Source organism: Nannospalax galili, unplaced genomic scaffold, assembly GCF_000622305.1.
Source record: "Nannospalax galili isolate Female #2095 unplaced genomic scaffold, S.galili_v1.0 scaffold606, whole genome shotgun sequence".
Taxonomy (NCBI): Eukaryota; Metazoa; Chordata; class Mammalia; order Rodentia; family Spalacidae; genus Nannospalax; species Nannospalax galili.
Genome location: NW_008355477.1, coordinates 477,758 through 503,004, shown reverse-complemented (window position 1 = coordinate 503,004; position 25,247 = coordinate 477,758). Strand labels below are relative to the sequence as shown.

Here is a 25,247-nt window from a genome sequence, read left to right as displayed (position 1 = left end):
AGGTCTAGTGTACCCCAGGCTGTCCTTGAACTCATTATGTGGCTGAGGATGGCCTTGAACTCCTGCCTCCATCTCTGGAATGCTGGATTCATGCTGTGCTGGGGTGGGAACCCAGGGCTTTCTGCATGTTAGACAAGACTAGCTACTGAGGTACATCCCCAGCTTCTCCTGACTTTCAACAGATTTGTATCTTATAATTTTACTCCTATTTCTTTGGGGGAGATATTCTGCATATATAAAACTAGATTTGTTTTTACAAGAAAAAAGTCATTGAAGTTCAAACCTGAGCTCAATCTTTATTGTGTGCTTTATTTTCACAATTATTCTAGAATTATCCTATTTGTGAGCCTGAGCCTTTAACGGGCTGCACAAGCTCTCCAGCCCAGATTGTCCTATTTTTGAGAAACTGTTAAATGTAACCTCCATGGGATGAAAAGTTGCTGCCTGAAAATAACCTCACAAAGAGGCAGAAATTATTGTGAACTCTCAAATCATAAAAACCAGCTCTTTCTCTTGGAAAATAAGCACATGTTATATACCAGAGGAAACAATTGAGAGCTCACTAAGAATCCTTCCCTCCTGCGGGGACTTGGATTTTACCACTTATGTGGTCAGTTCTCTGTATAAAGCAAAGAAACATGAGTTTCTCCTAAACTACCTTTTACATTAGTTTTATATTTAGAGGCAGTACTTTAACAAGGAAACCTGCAAAACTTAGAAAACTTTTTCCACAATTTCACAACCACATTCATTTTTCATCATCTACCTATTCTTTGGTTCGTTTGCGCATGTTTTTTTTTAACCAGTGTAATAATATCCTGTGATTGTACTCTTATGATCTCTTTCTATTTAAACTTTAAAAATAACTATTATTTTTTCGTGAGCACTGTAGAGGGAACGGGGTGCTGTCCCATGGCTTCCAAGCCCGATCTTGTTTGTCCCCAACAGTCCTGGAACCACCACCCGGTGTTTCTACCTCCAGGCTTCAAGCCGCCCGCCCACGACCGACCCCACCGGTCTGGGCCCACCCCGCTGCTCCCAGGACATCGCCCCATCTTTGCCACCCAGGTCCCACCCTATAGTCTCAGGCTCCGCCCTGCCACCCAGGCCCCGCCCCACCTCTCCGGACTGCTGCTCTGAGACCTGGTCTGCCACTCCGCCCCTCACAATAGGCTCCGCCCTCATCATAGGCCCCGCCCAAGCATCCACACCTCGTCCCGTCGGCCCACGGTCCCAGGCCCCGCCCCTCCGCTTTGGGGCTCCGCCCCGGCTGGTCGCCATATTGTTCCCTCAGCCTGGTTCGCCAGCAGTAGGAGCTCGAGCTGGGTATTCCTGTCGTCGCCGTCAGGCCTCTGGCCCTCTTTTTTCACGCATTGTTCCTAGCCCGGCTGGCCAGCAGTTCTCGCGGGATCCTCGGTGTGACTGCAAAGGTAAGCGGTGCTCGCCCGGCGGTCTTTTCTTGGCTGGCCAGGAGCCGGGGAGGGGCGCGCACAGCCGAGGCTGTGGGGCAGCGGGGGCTGAGGGCGACCGGGGGAGGGGCACGCCGAGGTGGCGCGCGTCTGCCTGTCAGGAGAGGGGACGTCTGGTTGTCTCCGTGTCTGCTGGTGACTGACGCAGGAGGAAAGACGGCTCCCACACCCACACACCGTGGGAGAGGGACGCACACCCAACCACTAGGGGGGACACTCACACATCCTGAAGGGAAATCCATACCACCCCGAGGAGATCCACGTAAACCCCCAAACACTTGGGAAGAGGAGGCTGGAGAGATGCGCTCCGGCACAAATACATGCAGTCACCTGGGTACACACGTATGCACCCGCCTTTCCCCTAGCCACGCGAGGCCACACACCCACGCATCCCAGACCAAACCCTGCGCCTGACTGACTAACGCAGGGAAAGCGAGGACGCTAGTGTTACTTGAGCTTGGTCGCGTCTGACATCTACCCAGCCGAGCGTTTGCTTAATGCCTTTGACCCACGCAGGTGATCGGCAGCTTGGAAGGTAAAGCCAGCCCTGGGGGATACTGGCGGGTGGGGACACTGTCTGATTCAGACCTTGGCTCAGGTTTCAGAATCGCGTTCCATTGTTTCTTCCAACTTAGTAAGTGAAAAGGCAAGATGAGAATTTGAAGTGCTGACCAAATGGTTGGTGGGGGTATTGTTTTGGTTTTGACGTGATGACACATCTCGTGATCCTACTTCTTTTGAGGAATAACTTTGGTGCAAGTTTCCAAATTGGCATGTGACCAGAGCAGTCTTTTCACCGCGTACTCATAAAGTCAGAAGACCGAATTTGATTGGGTTTTTTGTTATTTTGTTTTTACGTGTTTGTCTTTTTCTTCACCGGCTCCTCTGGAATGGAAAATCCCTACACTGCCCGAAATCTCAAAAGCTGTCCAGTGGAGCAAAACTACAGTTGAAGGAAACCCAGAACTTTCGGCTACGGACTTTTTTCCTTTTTTTATTTTTTTAATTAATTTATTGTTTTGTTCTTCCTTCCAGGGCTGGAGACGAATATTAGGGCCTTGTGTTTGCTAAACAGGCACTCTGTCCCGGAACTAGATCCCCAGCCCCTCAGCCAGGGACTTCCTAAGAAGCCTGCTTTTAGTTTCTGTTTTCGAGACTTATGGTGAAGTAAGTCACCACTACTTGTGTTGAACTCTGGAGTGTCTTATTTAAGAGCGCCGTGTCTTACTGTGGCAGTCGCTTGCATTCCGCATTTTCACCTACACTGCATTTAAGTCCCTTTTGCTGTACTAAAATGTCTATGGTTTGGAGGCTTTCTTATTTAGGACATTTGAGGATTATCTGGAAGCTTAGAGTGGACAGGCAAAAGTGAGAACGTACTAGTTGTTGATTAGGAAAATACCTTACTGGTAATTCCCTTTTCCAGCCTCATTCTTTTACTTTTTGTCTTTCTCAGCGACTTCCACCCTATACTACAAGTCCTCTGGAGGTCTGAAGATAAGAGTTCTGGCAACTTATTTTAGCCTCTCCCAATTTCTTATCTTTTATTAGGCTGGCTCACTCTGGCGCCGGCACTCATACCCTGTCTGTGGGTGGAAGTCCAGTGGGTGCATGCTTTCGCTCTCCCAGCATTTCCATAGTAATGGCTCCATTTTTCAGATAAGGAGTTTGCTGGAACATGGGCAGGTTAGATTGCCTTCCCAAGGTTACAGAGGCACTGAGCTGACTTTTAGAGTTCTAATTCTCCCATGGGATGCAATTTTGTGCCCTCAGGGGTATTTAAAAATGTCTAGAAGCAGTTTTGGTTCACATTCCAGGGCACACAGGGCTTCTGTAGTTCTTTATAAATACAGTGGCACTTTACTATTGGGATTAGACTTTTATTATTTCAAAAGCTTGCCTGTGGGTCTGGAGAGATGGCTCAATGGTTAAGAGCACTGGCTACTCTTGAGGACCTACCTTCACACACAGGGTTGGTTGCTAACAACTATCCATAACTGGTTTCCAGGGTTTGACATCTTCTGGCCTCCACAGTCATTGCACAGATGTGGTGCACTTACATGCAGGCAAAACACTCATCACATAAAATAAAAATCAATTAATAAATAAAAAGTTAAAAGCTTGCCTAGAGAAAGTCCTGTTTACTAAGCAGCATATTACTTTGAAAGATGGATTGAGAAAGTACCTGGTAACAATCCATTTTTTGTTTCATTTTTTTGAGGTAGGGTGTTATTACCCCAGCTGGCCTCAAAATTGCTATTATAGCTGAGGTTGTCTTTGAACTCCCGATCCTACTGCCTCAGCCTCCTAAATGCTGGGATTGCAGGCATGCACCACCACACCCAGCTTCAGAATCCATTATTTTGTTTTGGTTTTAGACAAGTGACAAAAAGTTGAGAGCTACTGGGAACTCTTGTAGTAGACTTAAACTTATTTAGTTTCTGTGTTATTCTAGTCATCCACAGACATTTTCTGAGCAGCCTGTTGGGTGCTGGTAAACAGGTGCTGGCAAGTGGAAGACTAGTGGGAAAGCCTTCACCTTCCTGAAGCTTACAGCCTAGTCACAATCATAAGACCAGGTTCTGGCATGGTCCTAGAACAGAATTTATTGCTTGGGCTACTTAAGAACAGAGGTCAGATGCTCCTTAAGGAAATAAAACACACCACACCCAGCACAGAAATACCTGTGTCATGGCATTTAGTGTGGGCAGACTTAAAGGAAGTGGAGATGAGTTGCTGGGTTCTTTATAGCTTCGTGTAATTGAACGTCTGTGTGTGTGTGTTTACCAAACCAAATCCAGGAGCTAGGTGTTGATTTGTTTGTTTTAAGTTTTTAAAATTTATTTGTATTTTATGTGTAAGAGAGTTTTAGTGTTTTGTCTGCATATATGTAAGTGCATCCATGCGTGGGGTGCCCACAGAGGCCAGAAGAGGATGTTGGGTTCCCTGGCACTGGAGTTATGGGTTGGTGTTGAGAACTAAACCCAGGTCCTCAGCAAGAGCAGTCAGTGCTCTTAACAGCTGAGCCATCTCTCCATCCACTTGTTTGTTTTTATAGACAGGGTCTCAACTGTATAATCCCCACTGGCTGCACATTCAATTTGTAGCCCAGGCTAGCCTTGATCTCCCAATCCTCCTGCCCAGAGAAGCCATTCTTGTTGAGCATATTTTTCCTTAAGTTTAGCCTCAATGGACAATAGTTACAGTTTTGTTTTTTTGAGACAGGGTCTCCTTATAGCCCCAGCTGGCCTGAATTCACTATGTAGACCAGGCTGGCCTTGAACTCACAGAGAGCCACCTGCCTCTGCCTTCCAAGTGCTGGGATTAAAGGCATGTGCCACCACGCCTGGCCACATTTTTATCCTTTTAAATCAAGAAATAGATGATGAAACTAAAAAAATAGCTTTTTATAATTTTCTTTTTGGCGTTTTTCAGCTTAATTTTCTCCATGCTTCCGTAAGACCAGGTATTTCAAAATATGTACTGTCCATTCTGGTGTCAGTTATTACTGTTAGGTGAGCTTTGGGGTGGGTCAGTTGAGAGGGGGAGTCAAGAAGGGCTGGATCTCTTTAGGCATTCCTGGGAAAGCATTACTCAAATTGTCGATATGGCATCTTTTTGACAGTAGGTTTGTTTTTGTGTGGGAGTGTGTGGGGGGGTATGGAGGTAGGTGTGTATATGGGGGGTGGCATATATGCAGAGACCAGAGTGGGTATCTATCCTGCCACTCTTATTGCCTTGAGACAGGGTCTCACTGAACCTGGAGCAAGGTTGGGGGCCAAAAGCCCCAGCAATCCTCCTTTCTCTGTTCCCTACATCATAGGAATTACCAGTGTGTGTGTGTGTGTGTGTGTGTGTGTGTGTGTGTGTGTGTGTGTGCCTATGACCACATGAAGCTGTTACATGGGTTCTGGGGATTCAAACTCAGGTCCTTAAGCTTGCTTAGCAAGCTCTCTTTCTACAGAGCCATCCCCTCAGCCCCAAAGCTTTGGCTTTTGACTCATGCACAGTGTTTTTCTTTGCTAATGAATATGGATTTCTCTGCCTCATACGAGAAGCTGTATGCTACGGGGTGGAGGTAGAGGAATGCTGAATTTCACATCTGAAAATGATTGCCAGCACATGCAGTCTAACAAAAGGTATGTGTAGTTTTTTTTCTGGGAAAGGTCAGAAGGCCTTGGTGCCAGAGGAATCTTGCTCAATGATTAGTTGTCTTGCTGTTCTAGGCAAGTTCGATCCCTACATTTCTTTTTTTGTAAAATGAAAAGACAGTTGTACTTCCTAATGTCTATGAGATTGTATGCCATCAAGTAGGAATAGCAAAATCATTAAATAACATGTAATTTCACCCTGGGCAATTTGTTGGTTATGCAGCAGGAGAAATAAGCCAGTTAGAAGTGATGTCCAATGAATCTAACTTGAAAGCCATTTAGATCATAAAACCTACTATAAGAAAATAGGGCTTGTGACTAAGTAGGTCATCCACAGAGACCATTTATTAAAGATTTGTGGGGAGGGAGGAGGGTGGAGCTGAACTCAATGCCTCAGGGAGTTTGGAGGGAAATTTTGAAGCAAATGGAAGGTCAGGATACCTGAGGGAGGACACCTGGAGCCACCTAGGTATGTGGGTAGAAGGAGGGGACAGAGACCAGGCCTGTTGCAGTCCCAAGCCTGCTTTGCCAGGGTGCCTGGGGGTGCCTGGTTAGATAACTTGTCGGAGAAATCTGTTTCCCAATGTGACTCTTGGTACTGTACATATTGTGAAGTTGTGCTCTGGCTATTTCCACATTCCAGATTTTTCCATTACATTTTGTTAATTTTTGACCATGATGATTTCAAGCTGTAGAAAACTGTGGCATTGGAAACAGGAAGATACATAGTGAATGAATATTAAGTAAGATAATAGCTACATACACATGGAATGGAAGGGGGCGTGTTTCAGGAAGAAAATGAAGCAGGCAGGCCTGGCTTCGTACTCTGTGGACACAGACTCCACTTTTGTCTCAGGCCTAAGGCATTACAGATGTATGCCATTGTGTTGAGTGGCGCTGGAGAAACAGTATAGAACACTCTGTGCATTCATTCCATGGCTGCATTTTCATCTAAGGGTGAAGGACAGCAGAACAGTATAAAAGGGCTGAACTGTTTCAGTTCCAAGTTCTTTTGAATTGGATTAGATTTTTAGGTACAGAAGGTAACTGTCTAGAAGGTTAGTTCTCATAAGTAGGTGTGTTTATTAGTGTTAGAGAAATGGGAAAGAAAGCCTTATAGACTTATTTCTACAACTTGCTGTGTAGAACTCTAACAGAGAGGAGTGTTAAATGATTCTGACAAATTCAGAAAAGCCAGGCATCATGGTGTACAACATATAATCCTAGCACTTCGAAGGCAGACAGGATCGGTAGTTAGTTCAAGGCCATTGTTGGCAGCATAGGAAGTTTGAGGCCAGCCTGGGATACATGAGACCCTGTCTCAGAAATAAATAAATAGAAAAAAATAAACATAAGTAGAAATCTCTTGGTTACTGTTTTCAGTTATAGGGCTACTCTAATCTTGTAGTGCATTTGATCTGGTGAGCATGCCTGAAGTACATGCATATGCCACTGGAAGTCAGAACAGAAAAACTGCCTGAGGACCATACATTGGTGAATACACTGTATTTTGGAACGAATTCCAATGTTCTTAAATAAAATTAGAATAAAACATTGTTGTTTTGGAGCAAACAACTGCCATCCTTATAGTCTGTAATTAATTTTTACCCAATACTTAATTTTTAACTGTAGTCCTGGGAAACCCACCTTCACAAAGATATGACATCATTTGAAGGAATATGTACAACCTAGTTTGACATTGTGAACTCCCTTGAAGGTGATGCCCTACAAATGTCAGTGTCTCGGTTTCCTTTAAAATTTTGTCAGCCAGGACATGGAGGTGCATGCTGTTAATCCCAGTACTCAGGAGGCAGAAGCAAGTGGATTTCTGAGATTGAGGCCGGCCTGGTCTACATAGGAAGTTCCAGGACAGCTGAAGCTACAGGAAGACCCTGTCTCAAAACAAAAAGAATTTCAAATAGCCTGCCCCTGTCCCTGTGAATTCACATAATTTAGGAACTCTAAGATTAGAAGCTGCTGTTTTCCTTTATAGTTTATGAAGTTCAAGGTTTACTGGTAAGGAAATAAGGCATTAAAGTTTGTTTTTAATTACCCACTATTCCCCCTTAAGTAGCAATTTAGTAATGCTGCTATTCTGGTTGCCAAGCTGACAGGAGCAGGGACCTCAGAAGGAGTGCGCAGGCCAGGCTTCTATGTAGATTGTCCTTCCATCCCTACTTTCCTTTCTGTTTTCTCCTCATTTTCTGCTGCATACACCTGTTTAGGAAGTAAGTGTGCTGGGGTGGCAAAAGGAGGGTGGCCAACCTTTCAGGAGTGTGCCAGCTTTCAGCCTTCACCCGTCTTGGTACTTTCTCAGTTCTCTGGTGGAAATTCACTGTCAGCTGTTTCTTCTTGCTGTGGGTTCCTCCCTGCCACAACTGGGCCATTTGCTTTTCATTTTCTAAATTTTCTTGCTGATTTGCATCTAAAATTGTTTCTTCTGGATGCCGTTTTGGAGTTTCTACTTTTTTGGTTGTTGTTCTTTTCTCTACTTGCTGAGAGTGACGATAACACTTTTGACCTGCCATGCTTAGTTAGATGTGGGGACAGTGTTTAATCTTTGTCAGCATCCATTTGTTGATTTGTGAAGCATGGGTTATACTGTCCAACCTGCAGGTGATTTTAAGGGGCTGCGTCTTAGATGCTGTGATGGTTAGTGTTGTCAACTTGACAGTATCTATAATCACCTGGACCTCTGGGCATGCCTATGGGGGAATATCTTGACTACATTAATTGGTGGGAAGACCCACCCATTGTGCGTGACTCCATTCTCTAGTTGGGAGCCTGGGTTGGAGAACTGCATGTATTTATTCTCTCTCTGCTTCCTGGTTGTGGATGCTGTGCAACCAGCTGCTTCATGCTCCTGCTGCCTTGACTTCCCCATCATGATGAAGTGTATCCCCCTGGAACCATAATCCAAAAACCCTTTCTCCCTTAAGTTGCTTTTGTCAAAGTGTTTTATCACAGCAACAGGAAAAGCATCTAAGATAGATATAGCTAGTAGATGTTGTGGCAAACAGGGACTGCTAATATTATGGCTGCAGCACTTGTTATTTAACTAAACAAGACCAGGGCAATGGGGAGGGAAGGAAGTGGATACAGTTCTTTCTATGGTTGAATCAGGCTGATGAGACAGAAGAGAGATTTTGGAAATGGGAAGGATAATTAACATAATTTTATGTACTGAATTTGAACTACTCTCAGGTTGGCAGATGGATGTATTATAAAAGGGGTTGGAAATTCTTGCATGGTCCTCAGGCGAGGGCGGGTGAAGGTGGACTTTAAGAATCACTGGTGTTTATAGTGGAAAAAGGTATGGACTTGGACCTGTGGAGAGACCATCACTGAGAATTTGTTAGGAAAGGGAGCCGCCTGGCTGAAGAAAGCTGAGGATGTGAGAAAAAGCAGGGCCACTTGTTGGTAGTTTTATGGACTCTTAACAGGGAACATTTTCAAGAGGGAGAGGGGTTGCTGACACATAGTTTAGACAAAACAGAGGCAATAATGAGTGGTGCCAAGCCCTGACCAAGACTTGAAGGTCCCAGCAGTGCCTGTGCTTAAATGTGTGCTACGTGAGATACTCCATTTCCTTAGTTGTTTTAAAAGACCTGTTGAGCATCCTGAGATTTTGTGGCATGTACATCCTGAAGGAATTTACTTTCTATTGTAGAGGCCTTGGGTGGAGAGACTCATCAGATGAAGTCTCAAGAAACATTTCTCTATTCACTTTAGGGCCTTGTGTGCCTGAATGCTCTCACATGAGAACTGAGAAGAAGCCATTGAATTGGCTAGTAAGCATTCTCTGATGACTTTTGCTGACCTGCCAGGGAATGGAAATGTGTCACTCACTGGAGAGGTAATCTGGCTTGAAGGCAGATGGGAAATGGGCAGTGATGTAAGTCTAGGCTTGGAAAGCTTTTCCATAAGAAGAATTCGTTTCAGCATCTCAGTAGGGTTACACTGGGGTGCCCACTGATGGAGAACTGTCAGTTATATCCAGTAAATAGAACTTTATAAAGAGCTACCTGTAGTGTCTGGTATTGGACTGGTGACAACTTTTCTGGAGGATGGTATTTGGGGACTTCTAATCCTTTAGGCCGCACATAACAGCTGCTCTCTATATATATAATTTGGGAAATCCTACTCCTCTAACAGCCAAGAACTTCTCCTTTGCTGTGGTTTTGAGCCTTGTAGATTGTGTTTGTGCATGCGCTGGCTTTTCTCAGGGTTTATATAGACATTTTCTAGCCCCTTGGCCTTGTCTATCCTTAAAAGCACATACTTTCTTACCTAACTTGAAGAGAGGCATCAGAACCAGTATTTCCTTAAGTGACGGCAGAACATTTGGTTTGTGTTTTGCTGATTTAATATATTTCTCTAATGTACATATTAAAATCCATTTCTTTCATAATTCCCAGTACTTTTTTTTCTTGAGATAAGATCTTGCTTTGTAGCCAGGGTTAGCCTTGAAGTTGCAGTCCTATTGCCTCAGCCTTCCAAGTGCTGGGATTATAGGCCTGGGCCACCATACCAGCTTCCCAGTGTTCCTGTGGCTTTTATTTGTTTCCTTCTGTTTTAATGTCATCTTTCAAAATGCAGCCTTGGGCTGGAGAGGTGGCTTAGCAGTAAGAGCACTTGCTGGTCTTGCAGAGGACCCAGGTTCAGTTCCCAGCACACTCACCTGGTGGCTCACAACTGTCTATAACTCCAGTTCCAGGGGATCTGATGCCCTCTTCTAGCCTCCACAAGTACTGCACAAGCCTGGTGCACAGACAGACAGACAGACATATAAAATTTAAAAAAATCCAAAATACAACCTTAAACTAACCCTGTTCTTTTCATTATTATTGAGAAATGTTTTATGATAGGACCATGAAGATGCTCAGCACTAACAACCTCTGAGGGACCCACATGGTGGAAGAAGAGAACCAGATCCCTCAAATTGGCCTCTGACTTCCACATGTGTGTTGCACACACACACACACACACACACACACACGAATTAAAATATAATAAAAATATTCTAAGTGCCTTTTATTGGCAAGTGCCTTGTTACATGTAGATGTATGCCTGGCTCTCACTAAAATCAAGTAAAACAAATAAAACTTTTATCCTCATTTCCTGGGTTTTAGCAGTTTCCAGTGACTTAGGCTGTTCACAGAACTATCACAGTTTATGGTCAGAGTTTAATATAAAGTTTCATGAGTGAGAGAGAAAAAGAGGAAATAGTGATGCTGAGTAAAGATGGAAAGTTGTGAGGATGTTGTTAGATGTACAGATAGATCCCATGTGATATCAAAATGACACAGATATGCATTGTTTTTTTAAAGACATGGTCTCACTATGTAACCCTGGCTAGCTTGGCCTAGAACTCACTTTGTAGATCAGACTGGCCTTGAACATGCAGGGGTCCCTCTGCCTGTGCCTCCCAAGTGCTGGGATTAAAGGCTTGTGTCGCCATGCCCATCTTCACTGATCGTTTTTTAAATATCTTATTTATTATTTTTATTTTAAGTGTATGAATGTCTTGACTGCATGTATGTAAATGCCCCATGTTATGCAATGGCTGCGGGGGTCTGAAGAGAGCATTGGATTCCCCTGGAACTGGAGTTGCAGAGGACAGTTGTTAGCTGCCATGTCGGTGCTGGAAATCAAACCCGGGTCCTCTGCTAGAGCAGCCAGTGCTCTTAACCACTGAGCTATCTTCCGGCCCTTTCATTGATCATTTTGAGGGATCTAAACACTTGATGACAGCATGACAGCAGTGACTAATGCCTAGGATCTGCACAAAACTGAGCCAATAGACACTCCATCATAGAGGGGCAGGCCTCAGGCCCCACCCTTCCCTGAGGCCAATTGACACTGCATCATAGAGGGGTGGGCCTCAGGCCCCACCCTTTCCTGAGGCCAAGGAGCTTTAGGTACTTAGCTGAAGGAGGGGGGAGCACCTTCCTGAGTTGGGCAGCCACTGGTAAGTCATCCTTGCCTCAGTAAATAACCCCATGCTCATGCAGGCAACCCAGTGAGTCATACACACAAAAAAGACATTAAAAGATGGGAACCTGTTGGGAAGGGTGGGTTCAGTGGGGGTAGGAGGGGGGCAAGAGAGGGCAGTGGGGGGGGATATGATCAAAGTACATCATATATTTGTTTATATTTATGAAACTGAAAGAATTCTTAAAAATTGAATGAAACTTGGAGCTGGAGAGAGTGGGCTGTTGGTGAAGTTCTTCTCTTGCAAGCATGAAGACCTGGATTTGATTCCCCAAAATCTAGGTAAAAATTACAGGCTTGGAATCAAGCACTTCTAATCCCAGCACTAGGGTGGTGGAGACAGGAGGATCTCTGGGGCCCTCTGGCCAGCTAGTCTAGCCCAGTTGGTGAGCTTTAGACCAGTGAGAGAACCCTGTCTCTAGAAAGGTGGATGACGTTTCTCAGGATGGCACTCAAGGTTGTTCTCTGGCCTCCACATCCATGTGCACACGTGTTTATACACATGTGAATCTGATGAAACCTACTTTAGTCTTTGCAGTAGAAAGCCCAATCGTACAAGTTCCTATTCTTAACACTCACCCTGAGTCCACATGTGATTCTGGAGGGTGCTCCTCTCAAGCTCACTGTATACAGAATACAGTAGCCATAGGCTTTGTGCAGTACTTTAATTCAAATGAACTTAAAAAGTAAGTTAATTAAAAAAAAAGTCAGTTAATCAGATTAGCCACATTTCATGGCCACATGTGGTTTCACTGGACATTTTCAAGAATACAGAAAGCTGTCTGGGCTCTGTGGGATTTAGTTGCTTAACTGAATCTTTTGCCTGTCTACCAATACTGAACTATAGAAATGCCTTGTTTCATGAAAAATTAACATGTTTATGTTATATTAGATGTTTCATCTTCCTAAAAGAATATTATTGATATGAATTATTTAAATAGGGAAGGTGCTAGGTGCTGTCAGTGACAGTTTTGATTTGCCTTTTTTTTTAACTTTTTATCTTTTCTGTGAAGTAGTATTCAGTTGCTAGATAATGGATTTCATCTGACCAGGACTTGCTTCCACATTGATCTGTTGATCTGTTCCTGTGGTATTTTCTTTAGTCCTGGTTTGTTTTGTTACTTTCTTGTTGTAGAGCTAGCACCCATTAGACTTAATGACTTTCCTTGACTTGCTTCTTGTTCACACACTTCAACAGGATAACCAGAAAGACTTTAGAAATAAACAGAGGAACTAATTGGGCTAAGATATATCTAAATTAAAATATAAGGAAATAAAACAGTTCAGATGAAAACAGAAATAATATTAGGATTATTTGTCTCACCCCCACCCGTTCTGTTAGAGAGTCTCACTATGTAACCCAGGCTGACCTTGAACTCTCCAGCTCCAGAATGGAAGGATTACAGGCATGGACCACCATGCTCTGCTTGAAGCTCAGCTTCTTCAGCTATGAAATTAAGTGAAATGATAGGTATGCCTCCAATTAGTACATCCAGAGTCAATGAATGCAAAAGGAACTTGTGAATTTAGGGAGGGGTGCCTAAATTTAAACCAGGAGTGATAAATTCAATTTCAATTTTTGGAAGTGAGAGGTAGTGAAGAGGCAGTGGAGTGTGTGTTTCTGAAGTCCTGAGAAGGTGCTTTCAAAGGGTGGGGAGCTTTCTTCCTTTTGGTACCTTACTAGAGGAACTCACAGTGTATGCATGCCAGCTCCTAATTGCTGGCCATCAATAGTACCTGCTTTAAAGTGGTTTTCTCATTAGAATTGCAATAATCAATCTTTTTGTTCCCGTATATTTTAATAGATGCCGAAAAGTATAGATACAAGTAGAATAATAGAATAACAAAAATAACAGAGGAAGTGATTTACTTTAGCATTTATTATTTATTTTGCATTTCACCGTGTGCAGAGAGAGCATTGTGGCAGACAGAAATAGGACAAGTGAATGGGTGACATTGGAACTGGAAAACATCTAATCACTAAGAGTGATTAGAGCATCTTAGAAAATAAGGAATTACAGTGGAGGTGGGAATGATGGAGAGTGCAAGGAAAAGAGAGAGACTAGGCTTTGGGTGCCATTGAAAACTTCTTGCATGAGGTAATCTGAACTAGGCCTCTGATGAGTGGTTTTCATAGCATAGCCATTGTGGTAGGGAGGTGCCTCCCAGACCATAAATGCCAGAGGTAGGTTTGGGTGGGAGTAGTGAGTTGTGAGGATATCAGGACAGGCTTGAGAGGTTGGATGGCAGATCCGACTTTTAAATTCTGAGCCACCTCTCCAGGCCCCCTAAGTAGGCATTTAAAAATTGTCACTTGCCCAGCTAAACATTTTTACAAAGTGTGTTTTTAGAATAGTATGGGCATATTTTTTTAGAGTTAAAAATTGACAGCTGAGAAGTATGGACATTTTAATACATGTATGTGTATTATGAATGTTTTTAACAAGTATATTTCGTTTTTATTAGACATGGTAGACATGTTAAGAAATTCCGAATGGCAGATATTAGGAGCATGGTTGAAGAGGGTTCACCATAAATACAGGTGTTTAGGAGGGGCTAAGGTCTAGCTGCATCTGCACTGGTGAGTAAGATGTAGTCAGGTGTCTAGAGGAGGGATTTGGTGGGGTGGCAGTGAGGAGAAGATGGAAGTCATACAGTGAGCATCCTACTGGAGGATCAAGTGTGAGGCTAAGGCCAGCTGACACCATTGGCAGTGGAGAGGGATTGTGAAGTATCCATCTTAGCTCTATCTGAGGTCCTCCTCCTGTGCCTTGCAGCTTATTTGCCTAATGCAGTCTGTAACCTTTTTGGACTCTTGCCTGATCGAGTCTCCACTGCTGAATGTATCTCAGTGCCTTTCCTTAATCCTCGGGTCCAGGTAAAAATCCTTCCTGTGACTTCTAAGACCCTGCCTACCCAGGGTCCCCTACCTCCAGTCTCACCTCCCTAGTATACTTTTGACTCTTTGGTTTATCTTGAGGTCTCCTAGTCCATGCCAACATCAGGGTTTCTTGGCAGAACCTTCACATGCATTGGTCCCTCGTCCTGGTTCCGGCTCCTCAGCTGTCCTCCTGCTGAGCTTCCTTGAGTTAGATACCCTTTCCCTTAGAGTCAGGCATTAGTTAAGACTGTGTCCTAAGGGCAGCATGTGGCTAAAGCAGTCATTGAAACGTGGTTGGAGCACACCACACTGGAAAACTGTGCAGGCTCTCATTAACACTGTGTAGCACAACCTGGTTTTTGTCTGGTATTACCTTTTCCTTCCCTACAGTTTAGCAGTTGAAGTAGTTGGCTTATGTCTACAGTGTCATGTTGAATGCAAATTAAGTCTGACTGATGGCTGGCATCACATACTGCTCCGTGACAAACTGGAAGACAAGGCCTAGGTCTGATTAAGGAACCCCCAAATTTGTACATTGTGCCTCTTACCCACTGGGAGGAAATGGTGAACAGACAACCCTGTATGTATTAATGTTACTGTCACTCAGGTCAAGACTGTATGGTTTGCATGTTTAATGCATGGCATATAGTAGGCATTCACTAAATACTTTTTGAAAAACTGCTTTCACCCATCCTATGAAACTAGGTTTTTGTGGAGATGACTCAGAGATCTGCAAACATTTGACTCATATTTCATTTAAAACATGTTTTAAGATATAGCACACTTGGTTGGGGCTGTGGCTCAGTTAGTAGAGTGCTCAATTAGTAGAGTGCTTGTCTAGCATGCATGAAGCCCTGGGTTTGATCCCTGGCACCATATAAAACTTGGCACGATGGTGTCTCTGTAATCCCCACTCTTAAAAGGTGGAGGCACAGGAGGTTCAGAAATTCAAGTTCATCCTTAGCTACATAGCAAATTGGAGGAGGCCCTGTGTTCAAGAGGCCCTGTCTCAAAATCATCAAAATTGCAGCATACTCAGATGTGCTTTATATTATATACTGACAGATTAGCCTCCTAGTTCTGTTGTTTGCTTTTTTCTGGTACAGAAATGGAATAAAGCAAACAAATGAAAAACTTTCTGCTTCCACCTACTTATTTTCATTGAACCTGTAACAACAGTAAAACCCTAAAAAAAGAAAAAGTAGTTCTGATTGAAGTAGCCAGTGGGCTGAGTGCTGTGTGAATAGCTTACTATTGTATGAGCTGTGTGATCTCGCATTGTCTATAGCCCCTCTCTAGAACTCTGCACTTGGCTCTAATGGGGAAATACTAAGATACTTGTGAGGAAGAAATGTAGGTGGCATATGGGGCTCAGTAAGTGTTGGCTGCTGTTGTTCTTTTATCCTTAATCCTACATGTCACCAATTTAAAGAGTCTCATGTTTTAATTGATTGAATTTGCAAGTTAAGGACTGCTGTATGTAACTTCCACAGAAATGCCCTTTGCTTTAAGAGTGGAGAGAGAGAATTTGTTCCTTTGGTTTCTTAATGGAGGCCTGCCTGCATATAATTTGTTCTGTCTATAACTGTTGAAATTGGGTGTAAAAAAAAAAAAAGACCATTTAAAAGCCTTCGTTTTCTCATTCCACAGAAAGTTCCTACACTTGAATGAGCCTGGCCGTGTGGTGAAACACTTGTGTGCAGGCATCTGAGTAGATCTTGGAGGTAGGTAGTGCTGTTGATGCTGTTCCCATGAAGTTTCAGGATGTTGGGCTCAACCACCCTCACGGCTGTGCCCTCTGGCCTTGCTTGGTACTAGGGGCACCTTTTCTCTCCTGGCATTCTGTTCTTTTTCACACAGACAAGTTTACATTTTTGCCTTGGCTGCCCAGAAGCTTCAGGACACTGTGCTCCAAGTCCTACTTAGCCTGACTCTATGAAGCATGTTGGTGCCTCTCCCTCCTGTGGCCCCTTTGTTTACTTTGTGTTACCCTTATTTTATTCTCTAGGACATGCTTATTATCAGCTACCCAAAATGTAGGCAAGTATAATTCCTAGTATAATTGTATAGCTGTGTCTGCATGAGCAAGTTATCAAAGAAGGGTGGACAGATAATAAGACATTTTGGAATAAAACAAATCAATGGCTAAAATACAACATTTGTTGTAGGGTTGTTTTTAAGGTTGGGATAGATCATAGCATTTAAGTATTTTAAGTTAAAAATATGGATACTAGTAGTAGTCAGATACTTGTTTCACATTTAATTCTTCTTTTCACAATTAAAATTATAAAACAGGAACAGGCCTGTTATTCTGGAGGCTGAAAAGGCTGAAGCAGGAGGATAGGAAGCTTAATGCCTTCATGGACTATAGAGCCAAGTGCAAAGCCAGCCTGGGCAACTTAGTGAGACCCTGTCTCAAAAAGTAAGAGGGTTGGGGTTACGGTTCACTCACTGGTAGAGCACTTGCCTAGCATACACAAAGCCTTAGGTCCCATCTCCAGTACCATAGAAGGATAGAAGGGGCAAAAACAAAAACTAAAAACCAAAAAAAAACCACATTAAAAACAATGTACGTTGTTAATGTGAGCTTTCTGATTTTTTTTTTCAGGTAATGATGCTTAAACTGAACTAATAAGGTAAGGTTCATGACCTACGTATGTATTATGCTTTTCTTAGTCTGATTTCTTGATTTGTAAACTGTTATGTGAAACTTGATGAAGATTATTGATTGCCTTTGGACAGTCATTCCAACTGGAATATCAGTGTTCACATTACCTTTATTTTTACCTAAATTAAAAACTAACATAGTAGGATACTTTTGTTCATTTAACTTATGCTAAAGAAACTTCAAAGGTTCTATTGCTTTTAGAAAAGAACAGAGAGGGAAGGGCTAGAGATAACTCATCCATTAAGAGCACTTGCTCTTACAGAGGACTAGAGTTCAGTTCCTAGCATTCACGTTGGGGGGCTCACATTGGCCTGTACCTCTAGTTCCAGGGGATCATATGCTCACTTCTGGGCCATGCAGGCATCTGCCCACATGCAGTACACGAAACACACACACACACACACACACACACACACACACACATACACACACACACACACAGAGAAAGCACCAGACAACACACACACACACACACACACACACACATACACACACACACACACAGAGAAAGAACCAGGAACATGTTTAATGTCCATAAACTTGCTGTGATTCTGTTAATGAATGGATTGAGTGAAGCTTGCTTCTCTTTGTAGCAGTAACAACTAAGAAGGTTCATATAGTTATAATTTTTTTGATTTATTTTTATTTAATGTGTATGAGTGTTATGCCTGCATGTATGTTAGTACGGCCATGTCATATAGTACTTGCAGAGGACAGAAGAGGGCATCAGATTCCCTGGAACTGGAGTTATGGACAGTTGTTAGCCACCATGTGAGTGTTGGGATTCGAACCCAGGTCCTCTGCAAGAGTAGCCAGTGTTCTTAATCACTGAGCCATCTCTCCAGCCCCAGGGTGTGCATAGTTATAACATCATGTAGGTTTGTATACAATTATAAGGTTAAAATCAAAGGAGTAGCCTTGTATATTAATTACATTAGCAAAGGCACATATATTCCCAAGTAGGAATATCTGGGAGCCTCCAAATGGTAAATGTGAATGCCGAAAATATTTCCTGGTGTGTGGAATTTGCAAATGCCAAATTTCTTTGGCCAAATAATGTCATGAAGTACAAATTGCCACATAATTAGGAGGAAAAAAACGAATTATCAAAAGGTCCTAATCACACTATAAATCTCAACGGATTCCTAAAACAGTCTGGGAGATATATACAACCAGCAGGCTAGGTGGGGGTTGTCAAATTGTATGATATGGCTTAGAATTGGATTTACAGTTTCTAAAAATTCAGTGCTATACACTGTGTCTGGTCAGGCAGTGAGATTAGTAGACTTAAAACACTAGGATAAATATGATAGACTATTATGTATATTTGCTTTCCTTTTGTGTTTCTGTGTGTAAAAAAAGAATCATGTGATTCGGGGCATGGTGGCACAGGCCTTTAATCCCAGCATTTGGGAGGCAGAGGCAGGCAGATCTCTGAGTTCAGGGCCAGCCTGGTCTATATAGTGAGTTCCATGCCAGCTGGGGCTCCAGGGAGACCCTGTCTCAAAAAGACCAAAAAAAAAAAAAAATCGTATGACAACAACATTGAGGAGCGTTTCTGGGAAAGGGTTCTTAGTGGAGGCAATGACCAAACTGAACAGGTTTGCAGACACAGTAGTGAGTTTGGGGTTGGGAGTGGAAGGATCACTGACCGAGAGAGCAGCATGTGGTGGGCAAAGGCAAACATGTCCTCAGTTCCACGTGACAGTGCATTTCAGAGTGACTGAAACAGAGACTGTAGCAGCAGTGTGCTTGTGTGGCCAGAGTGGTACCTGGGTCAAGTGTTGTGTCTTAGAAGTTGACCTTAGTCCTCAATGTCTGGCGAATAAACCACTGACAGATTTTAATCATTTTGGAGTAGTGTCAAATGTTTTCCCTGTGTTAATATAGCCATGCCATTTAACACAAGATACTTTCTGACGTAGCTCACATGGTTGTGATTATGAACATCCTAGAGGATGCTTACAGAAAGCTAAGTGGAGTTGGTCAGTTTCTTAACCATGGCCTCTTGATGCATTTGTGAAACTGGGTACACATGAAATGTGTAAGGCAGGTTTTGTGTGTAAACCTTGTGATTCTCTTGCCTCTGAGTCCTGAGTGCTGGGATTACAGGAGCAGGGATTACATCACACTTTACTGTCAGGTCATTTATTTGTTTTTCCATTAACTTGATTTCTCACTATATAAGCTGCTGTTTTTATCAGAGTACTAGAACAAATAGAGATGTGGAATTCTTGTGTGTTACAAAATTGTTCCCTTATTTTATATTGGCTACATTTGTTCAGGAATAGCTGATAGCCAGGTAACACCTATTAATAGTGGTTACAGAAGTTTTCCGTAATCCATATAACAAGTATTCATTGTGAAATTTACAATACCTAATTTTTGTTAAAGACAGGTATTACTATGTAGCCTCTGCTGTTCTGAAACTCTATATAGACCAGGCTGGCCTTGTTCTTAGTGATCTAGCTGCCTCTGCTTCCTGAGTGCTGGGAGCAAAGGCATGTGCCACCTCACCTGGCTCACAATATCTACTTTTGTGATAAGATTAATAACTACTTTTATTTTAGACCTGTTCTGTCTAGTACATGGCCATTTAAAGTATTTAAAATTAAATAAATAGGGCTGAGAGTGGAGCTCATTTGTAGATTGTGTACTTAGCATGCACAGGCTAGGACATGCATGCACGCCAGCTAAGAGTTGTTGCTGCCCAAATGAGTTGAATGTGCTGTTGTATGAAAAAGTCCATTGCTGCTGACATTGATTTTAGTAACTCAAAATAAGTTTCTAATGAAGACAGTAAACTCAGTATACCCTATGATTGGTTGATTTTTATTTCATAGCTGAATCAGTGAGCTTCGGGAAGTCTCTGGCTTTCCTGCTTAACAGTGCCTGTATCTGAACTGTATCTGAAGAGAGAAGGGGTAGTAGCAAAAAATCTATCAGTCAATATCATCTCTGGGCAACTAGGGGCTTTTTGAAGTTGTTAAAGAAACCTGTGGACTTTGGACTCTTGGTACATCTTCACCATGGGGTGGCTAAGGCTGGGAAGTGTTTTTGATAGTGATGCTTCAGAGCATCTTTGAGGTTAGATTTGGCCTGAAGTCCAGTTTCACAGTCAGCTGAGGAAGGGGAAGAGTGACTCCTTTCCTTGGTAGGGAATAATGGTAGGATAGAGGCTGGTACCTGTGCAAGTGACAGTAAATGAACGTTCTTGTTACTTAGGTATTCCCTTTGCAAAAAAGAATCAGGGCTATGTGTTTTATTTCACTTAAGTGCTGATATTAGAATTGTGTGGAGGATCGCACCAATGTGAAGGAATGTAATGATATCTCTTATTTTACAGGGTTCTAAAGTTGAAATTCATATAATTAATAATGGCTGGGAAATCTTCGCTTTTTAAAGTCATTCTTCTTGGAGATGGTGGAGTTGGCAAGAGTTCTCTTATGAACAGATATGTAACCAATAAGTTTGATGCCCAGCTGTTCCATACAATAGGTGTGGAATTTTTAAATAAAGATTTGGAAGTGGATGGACATTTTGTTACCATGCAGATTTGGGACACAGCTGGTCAAGAACGATTCCGAAGCCTGAGGACACCATTTTATAGAGGTTCTGACTGTTGCCTGCTTACTTTTAGTGTTGATGATTCACAGAGCTTCCAGAATTTGAGCAACTGGAAGAAAGAATTCATTTATTATGCAGATGTGAAAGAGCCTGAAACCTTTCCTTTTGTGATTCTGGGCAACAAGGTCGATAGAAATGATCGGCAGGTGTCCACAGAAGAAGCCCAGGCCTGGTGCCGGGACAACGGCGACTATCCTTACTTTGAAACGAGTGCAAAAGATGCCACCAATGTTTCAGCAGCGTTTGAGGAGGCAGTTCGAAGAGTGCTGGCTATTGAAGATAGGTCAGATCCCCTCATTCAGACAGACACGGTCAATCTGTACCGAAAGCCCAAGCCAAGCTCCTCTTGCTGTTGATCGTTAAGATGGTTGTTGCCTGCATTCTAACAAACTCACACACGAGGGTGGACGAGAGAATTAGTGTTTGCAGCAGTGTTCATGTACTAATAAAATTCAACTAACGCATCTTGCTGCCTCATTAGCTGGTGGGAGAAGGGACACATTCACTCTGGAGAAATCTATTTACTCAGTAATGACACTTTACATTTATAAATTGTAACGGTTGTCTAATAATGTTTCTTTAATTTAAAATGATAGCACTAATAAGATGACCAAGAATTTAATTGTAATTCATACAAAAAACTTGGACCATTCTAGAAGTTACACTTGGAATGTTTTTCCCATGCCCAATGGGAAAATGAAGAATTACTTTTATATGTGTATATTTTTATGTAATTAGCATTCTATTCTTGGTTTAGGGAAATAAATTCCTACAGCATTAAGATTAAAGATTAAATCTAATGCATCTATTTGCATTGCAGTGCTTTTTGAGTTGATCACCTCATCTCCAAAATGTTTTAACCTTTTTTATTCATTCTGCATATTAAACTATCTCACATTTGCTCAATTGTGTGGCACACATACATACCCATTCCCAAAACAAGAGCTAGCTTTATGTACTTCCATTAAAAACAAACAAAAACAGACATGGTCTTACATATTCTAGGTTGGCCTTGACCTTGCTGTATAGCCGCAGATGACCTCAGGTTGAACTTCTGGTCTTTGTGACCCCTACTCCCTGAGTGTCATCATAGGCATGTGTCCTGTGCATGCTAGGCAAGTCCTGTACCAGCTGAGCTACATCCTTAGCGCAGAACTGTACTTCCTGAGAGGGTAACAAAGACACCTGTATTTGCAAGCTATTTCTTTAGTCTCTGTATCACTGTTTAGCTATTTGTGCTCAAGATTTTTCCATGCTAAAAAAACAACTTGCAGCAGTGACCAGACTCAATACTAGAAATTACAGTCTTTCGTAAGTGGTGCCAGTAACACGTCCTGTCCTGTGGAAGCTAATCAAAGCCTAGACTGCTGTTAATGTGGGTGAGGCCCACCATTGTGAAGCAGTTGTATTTTCAAAAACAATTTTATCCTGTGTGTGTGTTCTGCCTACATGTATATAAGAATACCATGTTCATGCGTGGTGCCTATGAACCAGATGAGGATGTCAGATCTGGTATTGGAGTCATGGATTGTTGTGAGCCACCATGTGAGTGCTGGGAACTGAACCCAGGCCCTCTGCAACACTCAGCCACGTCTCTATACCCCAGTGGTCTTATTAAAGAGTAGGGCTGTAGACTGCTAGGCTAGAGGGTAGAATGTGGAAAACCCCACCCATTGGGAACTGCTGAGGGAACAAATCATTGCCCTAAGCTTAAGCTTTTGAAAGTCTAGGACAGTTCTGCCATATGCCAATAGTTTAAATTTGGGACAGGGGATGGAGAGATGGCTCAGCACTTAAGAGCACTAGCTGCTCTTGCAGAGAATCTGGGTTTGGTTTCCAGCACCCACATGGCAGCTAACAATCGTCCTTAACTCCAGTTCCAGGGGAGCCAACACCTGACCTCCAAGGGCATTGCATGACACGGGTATACTTACATACAATGCAGGCAAAACATTCATATACACATAATAAAATTTAAATTACAATTCAAAGTCTGTTAGACGGACACAATACACATACAGGTGTGATGTTTAATGAGAGGGTTTCATGTAGTCTAGGCTGGCCTTGAACTCAGAATACTAACCAGGTTGTTTTGTCCCATGCAAATGATCTCAATCAACTTTCAAAGGCCCTGGCCTGAGTATAGTTACATTCTGAGGTGGTTTTAGTTTCCTGTTGCTGAGATAAAACACTGACAAAAGCAACTTGAGGGAGAGAGTTTTATTCTGGCTCAATTTCCTGGCAGGGAAGTCACAATGGCAGGAGTTCAAAGAGCTGGTCACATTATGTTCAGAGAAGAAAAGAGCAATGAATTTATGCATGCATGGTCCTGATCAGCTGGCTTTCTCAACTCTTTGAATGCCTTGGCAACAAATGGTGCCACCCACAGTGGGTGATTCTAGATTGTGTCAAGTGACAACACTAACCACCACACGTGTACTGGGGGAGTGGGAGGGTTAAGTTTCAAAATGAATTTTAGGGGAAAACAAGCCCTATAGGCATTTATACAGATGCAAACATGTTAATTACCACTTTTTGGAGGATGAATGAGGGTTGCAGGAGGATGGGCAACCTCACTAGTGGCTACACCACTGTGGAAAATGTGTCCCCCTCCCCCAGGGACCATTAACTACCTAAAATACCCACAGAGGGGTGGGGCCTCATGAGTCCCTCCCTATTTGCAACTGTTAACCCCCTATAGAGCCTCAGGGGTGGGTAGAGACTCATGAGTCCCTCCCCCTAGCAACTGTTAACTGCCTGTAGATTCCCAGGAAGGGGTGGGGCCTCATGAGCTCCTTGCCAGGAACTGTTAACTACCTGTAGATTTCCAAGGGAGGGGTGAGCCTCATGAGTTCCTTCCTCTTTACAACTGTTAACTGCCTATAGATTCCCCAGGGAGCTCATCTCTGATGGAGCATCACCAGGCCCAATCTTGTGCAGGTCTTGTGTAGGTAATAATGGTTGCTGAGAGTTCAAAAGTGCAATGGCCATATTAATATTTTTGTTTAGATTGTTAATTTATTTGTTTAGACTGAGTATTTTGGCACTTTAACTCTACCTCCTTTCTTGTTTAATTAGATAGGGTCTCAGCTGAAGCTGGCATTACATTCCCGATCATCCTACTTCTGTCTCCCAAGTGCAGGAACTACAGGTATGCATAACCCACCCACTTTTAGAATTTTAACTTAAAAGTCTTAAAGGGACTGAAGAGATGGCTCAGCAGTTAAGAAGACTTGCAGAGTCCTTGGGTTAGGGACCCAAAATCCATATAGTGGCTAATAACTCCATTTCCAGGTGATCGTCTGACACTCTCTTCTGACTTCTATGAGCCCCAGGCATGCATGTGTTACACATACATACATGCAAGCAAAACATACACATAAAATAAAAATAAACATTTAAAAAAACCTTTTCAAGTTGGGCTTGGTGGCACACACCTTTGATCCCAGCACTCAGGCGGCAGTGGCAGGTAGGTCTCTGTGAGACTGAGGCCAGCCTAGTCTACATATTGAGTTCCAGGACAGCTGGGTGGGACTACAGAGAGATGCTGTCTCAAAAAAGAAAACTCCAAACCAAAAACTGTTGGGCTTGGTGGCACACACCTTTGATCCCAGCACTCAGGCGGCAGTGGCAGGTAGGTCTCTGTGAGACTGAGGCCAGCCTAGTCTACATATTGAGTTCCAGGACAGCTGGGTGGGACTACAGAGAGATCCTGTCTCAAAAAAGAAAACTCCAAACCAAAAACTGTCAAAATAAAACTTCAATAATCTGTGAACTACTGAAGGATTAGATTCGTTGGCTTTTACTTACGTGTGTGTATATGCCACATGCATGTGGGTGTCCCAGTGGCAAAAAGAGGGCACCAGATCCCCTGGAGCTGGAGTTATAGGCAGTTTTGAGCCATCTGACATGGGTGCTGGGAACGAGACTTGGTCCTCTGGAAGAGTAGTCAGCACTCTTAAACCACTGAACCATTTTTTCAGCCCCATTAGCTGGCTTTCAAAAGGTCTAAACCTGAGCAGCAAAAAGTAATCAAAGGAAAGATTTTTATGTCTGCAGAGAACGGCTGAAGGAAAAATACAAAGCTTCATACTGTGTTAAAGGCTAACCTACCAAACATGGTACCAAGCTGTAGGAACTGAGAAAAAGAGGAAGAACAAAACCTCATGGGATAGCTTTGACCTTTGAACTGCAGCTAACTTTGATGGAAAAGCAAAAGGTAGCTGAAGATAAGATTTCTTTTGAGGAAAGTCAGGGCTCTGATGGCTGGTATTACCAATAAAGATGAGCAATATGGAAAAGCAAGAGAGGCAGTGAAAAAAGCAGGTGGTGTGGCAGCAGGAATGGTGACAAGCAGCTGCCCAAGAAGAAAGCAGATGGATGAGAAGAACTGTGCCATGCTTCACTGACCAGAAGGAGGGAGGTTCTGATGGTACAGGAGTCACCATACGGCATTT

The 25,247-nt window shown here is 43.0% G+C and overlaps 1 protein-coding gene across 9 annotated transcripts; it reads left to right on the top strand.

Annotated features, from left to right (window-relative positions):
* Window positions 1–1,264: 1,264 nt before the first annotated feature.
* Rab9a (RAB9A, member RAS oncogene family) lies at window positions 1,265–21,691 on the top strand. 9 transcript variants are annotated; one of them, XM_029555992.1, is made up of 7 exons: window positions 1,265–1,430; window positions 2,505–2,636; window positions 5,528–5,608; window positions 9,353–9,476; window positions 16,146–16,219; window positions 17,104–17,131; window positions 20,510–21,691. In XM_029555992.1, the coding sequence occupies exon 7, from the start codon at window positions 20,541–20,543 to the stop codon at window positions 21,144–21,146; it is 606 nt and encodes a 201-aa protein (XP_029411852.1). In that variant the 5' UTR covers window positions 1,265–1,430; window positions 2,505–2,636; window positions 5,528–5,608; window positions 9,353–9,476; window positions 16,146–16,219; window positions 17,104–17,131; window positions 20,510–20,540; the 3' UTR covers window positions 21,147–21,691. The 9 variants fall into 9 exon arrangements, with proteins under 9 accessions (XP_029411852.1, XP_008851110.1, XP_029411856.1 ...); XM_008852888.3 differs by lacking the exon at window positions 9,353–9,476; XM_029555995.1 differs by lacking the exons at window positions 1,265–1,430; window positions 9,353–9,476 and adding an exon at window positions 1,749–2,004.
* The last annotated feature ends 3,556 nt before the right edge of the window (window positions 21,692–25,247 follow it).